At 36.9% G+C, this 7,385-nt stretch overlaps 1 protein-coding gene across 2 annotated transcripts; it reads left to right on the top strand.

Moving 5' to 3' along the window:
• The first annotated feature begins 721 nt into the window (after positions 1–721).
• On the top strand, positions 722–7,144 carry LOC110757409 (putative disease resistance protein RGA3). Of its 2 annotated transcripts, XM_088248899.1 has the most exons (7): positions 722–2,033; positions 2,808–5,295; positions 5,496–5,610; positions 5,713–5,807; positions 6,100–6,192; positions 6,301–6,378; positions 6,470–7,144. In XM_088248899.1, exons 1-3 carry the CDS (start codon positions 891–893, stop codon positions 5,501–5,503), a joined length of 3,639 nt encoding a protein of 1,212 aa, XP_088105025.1. In that variant the 5' UTR covers positions 722–890; the 3' UTR covers positions 5,504–5,610; positions 5,713–5,807; positions 6,100–6,192; positions 6,301–6,378; positions 6,470–7,144. The 2 variants fall into 2 exon arrangements, with proteins under 2 accessions (XP_088105025.1, XP_021814693.2); XM_021959001.2 differs by lacking the exon at positions 6,301–6,378.
• The last annotated feature ends 241 nt before the right edge of the window (positions 7,145–7,385 follow it).

Raw genomic sequence — 7,385 nt, 5'->3', positions numbered from 1 at the left:
AAAAAGAGAAAGAGAGAGGTAACCAAGAGAAGAAAGAGAAAACGTAATTAAAAAAAGAGAGAGAGGCAAAATCGAGAGAAGAAAGAGAAACAATAATTTAAAAAAAGGAAGGGAAATGCAGCAAGCGTTTGTGTATCCACGTGTCTAGCAAGTCATGAGACAATCGCTTTTGAGCGATTGTGAATAGCATTCCTCTTTTTTTAATACAAAACGACTAGCGCGTGCCAATTTCGTCATTCTGTTAGTTTTTCCTTCTCTAGACATCGATTGACGTGTAGTTGAAAAATGAGTGATTTCAATGTTCCTTGGCCAAAATGAGTGTAGGCGATTAACAAAATGTAGACCTTTATGTTAAAGCTTTCTGTGTTTAAACTGTTGTCAGCATTTGCAAACTGCATCTAAAATTGAAATGTGCTCTTCTCAACTTTAGGAAAAGTTCGGTCTGACTAAAACATCCCTTTTTCTTTGTGGATGGTGTTGGGGGATGATGTCTGTTTAAGCAATACGAAAATTTGTTAAATCACAAATGGACAAAACAACTATATCATCCTTTCATTTTAAGCCCGTCCACAACCTTATCCAGAATCTAAGCACATGGGATATCTATACACAAGCTATCCACAATTATTCCATACACAATTTTTTTTTTTTTTTAAAAGTATTCCGGACACAATTATTACATGCAATAATTCCACACAATTCCAGATAGTCCAACCGACAGCACTTGGTGCTCTCCTAAATTATTATAGCTTTTGACGCCAGCCATATGACATTATTGTATAAATTCCTCACAACCTTCTCAAACATACATTGCGTCCTCAATTTTGCTCTAGTTTTCCAACCCAAACTAATCATTCTGTTCTCTGTCTTGAGCAACACTGAAGGAAAATATGGCTGCAGAGTTTCTTACTTTTGGTGCTGAGGGAATTCTGACGAGGGTGGCTTCACTTGCTGAGCAAGAACTCAGTCTTCTCTGGGGATTCAAAGGAGAGCTAACAAGTCTGCGAGGCTCGTTATCGAAGCTTCAAGCTATGCTGCGAGATGTTCAAAATCCACAAGTTCGGGGTGAGAGGGTGGAGATGTGGGTGAAGGATCTTGAAGACATAGCTCATGAAGCTGATGATGTGTTGGATGAATATGAATATGAACTTCTCCGGCGGAAAGTGGAGATCCAAAACCAGATTAAAAAAAAGGGGCTCAACTTCTTTTCACGCCATAATCCCATCGCATTTCGTCTCAAAATGGCACATAAAATTCAGAACATTAATGCATCTTTGGCAAAACTGAACAATGAGGCAGCTAGTATTGGGCTGGTTCTTGCTAGATCGACGTTCGTCAATGCATCCTCTCATGATATTGGAGGTCTTGATAGGGAAACGGTCTCAAACTTTGATCAAGATGAAAAGTACATTGTTGGAAGGGAGGAGGTTGCGTCGGAGATAGTTACAACCTTGATCAACTCTGGTAAGAACCAAGAGAATTGTCTTTCTGTTATGGCCATCGTGGGCATAGGAGGCTTGGGGAAGACAACTTTGGCTAAATCCGTATATAATAATCCTGAGATAGGTAGACACTTCGATCAAAAAATATGGGTATGTGTATCTACTCCTTTTGAAGTCAAGACGATCTTAAGCGCGATCTTGGAATATCTTAAACCAGAAAAAGGTGAAATAAAGCGTAAAGCAGCAATATGTGAAAAGCTGCAAGAAGATTTGAAAGGGAAGACATATCTTCTCGTGCTTGACGATGTTTGGAACGAAGATCCTAACAAATGGGACGATTTGATGAGTTGCTTGTTGAATGCTACAAGCACTAAAGCAAGCAAAATCCTTGTCACTACCCGCAATGTGAGTGTTTCATCAATTGTGCAAACACTTCCTACATGTGATCTGGGAAAACTATCGGAAGATCAATGTTGGGCCATATTGAAGTATAAAGCGTTTCCAGATGCGAGTGCTGTTTTGAGTGAAGATCAAGAGAGAATTGGAAGGGAGATTGCCAAAAAGTGTGCAGGTGTACCATTAGTGGCAAAGGTATGTGTTGAAGTACTTTTTGCATGCATTCTTCTTGTTCTTATTTGTTCTTCATTTATAAACCTCTAACCCACAAGAAATTGATAGTGTTCTTCCCATCTTTCTATTTTATAGTTCATTCTAGCACATACATAAGAAGGCCAACATAATGCCACTTACTAGCAAGGATTAAAATATGTTTATATTGGTAGTTTTGATTTAAAAATGGCAAAAGCTTCGAGAAATGTCTATTGAAATATATCCATTGGAGAATCTCAGACTCAAAGGTCTTGTTTATTCCACTTACACCTCATCTTTTAGTTTTTTTAAAATAGAAAATTAGGTTTGACTAACGAAATGTCAGTTCTACCCCTCAATTTTTTTTCGCTATCCCTAAACCTAAGAAAGAGAGTCCTGAGTCCTATTCTCAACTGTTAAGTTGACTCAACTGCCGTTAGATTTAGGGAGCGTGATTGTAAGAAATGGAACATTTGGCTCTGGTTGTAATTATGCTAAACTTCAGGGGTTTTAAGTGAAATTTAATGATTTATGTATATATATTTTTTCTTTTGCATATGGAACAAATATATTGAAGTTTTATGGCAGCTTAATATTAATTGCGTACTAAACTTACCTAATAAGAGGATTAATGATTACATATGATGATAATATTTTAAGTGAGGGGTGCATGATGACTTTTTTGGAGTGCCAATAACTTCTTCCGTTTTATATTGTTATTCTTGTTAATTTACCTTATTATCATTTAATACAAATTCAAACTCTCATGTACACTAGGTTTTGGGAAATTTGATGCGTTCCAAAGATACTGATGGATGGCGTTCAATTATCGAAAGTAGAATATGGGATTTACCAGATGGAGAAAAAAGAATCTTGTCGGTTTTGAAGTTGAGTTTTGATGAATTGAAACCACCATCTTTGAAGCAATGTTTTGCATATTGCTCAATGTTTGCCAAGGATTTCAAAATTGAAAAGGATGACTTGATCCAACTTTGGATGGCTCAAGGATTGCTTTACCCTTCTCCTCCCAACAGACGTAATCTAGAGATGGAGGATATAGGAAATGAGTATTTTAATATTCTATTGAACAACTCCTTCTTTCAAGATGTTATAAAGGATGATGATGGTAGTATTACAAGTTGCAAAATGCACGACCTTGTGCATGATCTCGCAGAACATGTGTCAAAACCGAAGAGCAATGACTCCAATGAGACTCGACATATGACACATATTCCTACCTCAGTGCTACAAGGAGTTCCAGAAAGAAGTGCTCATAAATTGCGCTCACTTTTCTTGAATATTGAAGGTCTTGGTGATATCTTACCGAACTTTAGAGGTTTGCGTGTCTTAAATTTATATAAAGCTGATATTGAGGAGTTGCCAATTTCCATTGGAAAGTTGAAACATTTGAGGTATTTGGATGTTTCCTTTACAAAGATCAAAGCACTCCCCAAATCCATTGGAAAGCTTTATAGTCTACAAACACTAAGAATGTACTGTTTCCGACTTAAAGAGTATCCAAAGGAACTGCAAAATTTGATAAACTTGAGACATATTTACCTTGATTGGGATTGTATGAAATTTCCAGCAGGGGTGGGGCGATTGACTAATCTCCAAACATTAAATTTTTTCATGGTGGGTAAGGAGGCAGGCCGTGGGATAGAGGAGTTGGCTGGCTTAAACCGGTTAAAAGGAAGATTATCTATCTATAATCTAGAGCACCTGAGAGATAGAGAAGAAGCTAAGAAAGCAAAATTATTGGAGAAGACAAACATACGCCAATTAGACTTTGAATGGGCGGAGGAAAGGTCAAGCATCACCAATGATGAAGAGGTACTAGAAGGCCTTCAACCACACCCTAGTAAACTGGAATTTTTACGATTTTCGAACTTCATGGGGGATAAATGTCCATCATGGATCATGAGTTGTTCGTTTCTTGCATTGAAAAGTTTAACTATTTCTGAAGCCAGGAACCTAACTGAATGGCCGGAAAATGGGATACTGGTGTTTCCTTGCCTCGAGAAGCTATGTTTGTTGAATTGTGATAAATTGAGAAGTGCTCCCAGCCATTTCCCATCTCTCAAGAAGTTGGTGATAGATTCCATGGGTAGCGGCAAGCCAATAACAAACATAAGCAATAAGCTGACCACTCTTACTTCGCTCACAATAAAGAGCATAAGGGGACTTGCTTCTTTGCCCGAAGGGATGCTAAAAGACAACAAGAATCTTGCATACTTGGAGATAAAAGATTGTCAGGAGCTAACTTGTATTGCTCCTCCTGATATAGTTGGCTCTTGCGCATTTCTTGAGTCAGTGCATATTTCCAAGTGTCCTATTCTTGCTTATTTGCCTGATGGGCTACTCACAACATCTCTTAAGAACCTGATTGTACAAGATTGCAATAGTCTAGAGTTGATTCCAGTTACACAGGCCCTCCCATCGCTCTGTAAATTAGAATTAACAGGTTGTCCGGAGTTGTCAAGTCTACCGAGTGGGTTAGATTATTATACCTCTCTTCAGGACTTGGCAATATCAAATTGTGATATGCTAACATCCGCTTTGATTCACAACTGCTCATCCCTTCGCATTTTGTCTATATTTGGGTGCAGCAGGAGTCCAGAGTTTGTTCCAAGTTTACTCGGCTTCACATGCCTTCGTGAATTGAGAATCAAAGATTCCGATGGATTGACAAGTCTGCCAACAGGGCTAGAATCATGTTCTTCTCTTGAGGTGTTGACAATAAGCAAGTTGCCGAATGTAGAATCTATTTCAAGTTTAGACAACCTCACAAACCTCCATGAATTGGGGATATTTTGTTGCGATGGATTGAAAAGTCTACCCAGTGGGTTAACAATAACATCCTCACACTTGAAGACATTGGAAATCGGTGGCTTTTGGAAGGAGCTGGATTTATTCCCTGCTTTTCAGGTTACATCAGAACTTAAAAGATTAATGTTATGGGGTTGGCCTAAGCTCAAGTCTCTGCCCGAACAAATTCAACACTTCACTTCTCTGAAATATCTCAAAGTGGAATCCTTTGACGAAATAGAGGCTCTTCCAGAGTGGTTGAGAAACCTTACATCTCTTGTGCACCTGCAGATACGTCATTGCAAGAATATGATGTATCTACCTACACTTGAAGCTATGCAATGTCTCACCAAATTAAAATGCATAAAAATTTATGATTGTCCCCTTCTAAAAGAGAGATGCAACAAGGAGAGTGGCTCAGAATGGCCCAAGATTTCTCATATTCGAAAAATGGCGAGTATGTTTTTGTTTTGTCCTTTTATTTATTTATTTGCTTTTAAATCAACTATGCATTCTATTTTCTTTACCTACTTTTCATTTAACTTAATTATTTGTTATGTGGCATGCCTCTTTTTTCTTTTTCTTTTTTTCATAACATACAGTTAATGTTCCCCGTTACGAAATAATGATTTCTAATATTTATGTTTAAATCTCTAGTTGTTTAGGTACGGTGGTAGGTGCCAAATTCAATAGAGTCTGAGAAAGTGTCATCCTGAAATGCGAAATAGTTGAAAGTGGTGTGAATTGTTGTTGAGAAAATAATTCAACTCAAGTGAGTGACTCTGCTTCTAAAGGCATCATTCTTTTTTATTTCTCTAAAAAGAATAGAACTCCTTTCTCCCATATATATCACATTTTCTTTTCCTTGAGACAGGTGTTGGTGTGGGGAGTTGTTTGAAGCTATATATATGCTACACAACATCAGCATTGAAGAAAAGGTGTCCTTTCCCTACAGCCTACAGCCTACAGGTGTGGAATTAATATTATTATATCGTTGTAATTATAATTATTAGTACAAGTCTATTGTTATTTTGGCATAATTTGGAGGTGGGTTTTTTATTTGGAGGCTTTGCCCTTTGCCTTTCCACCAGATGTTTTTTTTTTTTGTTTTTTGTTTTTTTTTGTTTGGAGATAATGCACATTATGTTAATTCTATATTCTCTCCCTTTCTAACAGTAATTCTTGAGAACTACTTTTTTGGTTTTTTGTTTTCATTTTTTCAAATTATTAGTTAATTCTATATCCTCTCCCTCTCTAACAGCTTTATAGGATTGATTCTTTATGGGAAAAGTGAGTAAGGTTGTTGGTTGCTCTTTTGTTGTGAAGATATTCAAAAGCACTCCAATTTCTACAGGTATACATTCCACTATGTATTTTTAAATCTTAAGAAAAAAGAGTATACAAATTTGTTTCCTCTTTAGGCATGCAATGATAGAACAACTTCTACATATGTGAAATGCAGGCACAGTCAAAGAGACAGACTAACTGCTCACTATGATCAACACCAATTTTTAACTTAAGAACTTATAAAATCTAACAGGTGTGAGAATTTATATTAATTTTGAAATCATTCGTTATTTATTGTATTTTAATTTGTCAAATTCTGATGTTGGACTGTTGCTAACCTGTAGATTCTTAGATATTCCAGTGACTGATGGCGGGTAAATCCAACACAAGCCACCAACTCATATGATCACAAAATCAAGACATAAGTCACAGGCTGCTCAAATTGTGTGTCCCGATCAGAAGTGATTGTAGTTGGAATATATTTTGGTAATTTCCTTCTATTGGTGTCCAGAGAAAACTATAAATTTATTCAAATTTTAGCATGGGTGTCCAAAGATGGATTTTGGGTGCAAGCTCACTAACATTTGACGCACAAAGCCCAACAACCCGAGAACCAGAAACCACGTCCAACTTAGCCTATTGCTCCACTTTACCCCGAGAAGGAAGAAAGTCTAGAAGAGAATGTTAAAGAGAAAATTGCTAGCATTCTTCAATTACAAAAGTGAAACATAATTAAAGTTGATGGACACCATTAAAGAAACCTTGCAATGCACATGTGGTGTTCTCGAGCTTCGAGCCCGTGACCAGAGTAGAAAGAAAATGCATGCATGTAAGATTATGAGAAAGACTCAAATTATTGGTTCCAGAGGAGCTTGAGGTGGAGGAAGAAATGGGAACCAAGGACGTCAGATGCAAAAGTAGTTGCTCTTGATCAATATAAGCCCCTTGTAAATATATGATGTTAATTAGGAATTAATTTTAGAATTAATGTTTTAATACACATAAATTATTTAATAGGAGATTCACAGTCTGATGAAACTCAATTAGGTTCATTCTTGTCTGAAAAGTGAGGTCTAGATTCAAGGAAAAACAGCAAGAAAATACGACTCGATATACATCGGATGCATCCAACTGGAAGTCACTCAATTTTCAGCGCCGAATTATTGAAAAGAAGATGATGATTGTTAAAATTTAAAAAGGTCTTTCTTTTTTATGATTTTTTTTGGGAGAAGCTTTGGATCTTGCATCCAGGAAAATAAA

Source organism: Prunus avium, chromosome 2, assembly GCF_965620075.1.
Source record: "Prunus avium chromosome 2, drPruAviu1.hap1.1, whole genome shotgun sequence".
Taxonomy (NCBI): Eukaryota; Viridiplantae; Streptophyta; class Magnoliopsida; order Rosales; family Rosaceae; genus Prunus; species Prunus avium.
Note: the sequence above shows the minus strand (reverse complement) of the source record. Positions and strands in the feature narration are given on the sequence as shown.

Excerpts from the sequence above, each read along its gene's own strand:
- LOC110757409 (XM_021959001.2), top strand. The coding sequence starts at position 891 with ATGGCTGCAGAGTTTCTTACTTTTGGTGCTGAGGGAATTCTGACGAGG. Across the intron at positions 2,034-2,807 it reads GTGTACCATTAGTGGCAAAG|GTTTTGGGAAATTTGATGCG; the intron begins GTATGTGTTGAA and ends CATGTACACTAG.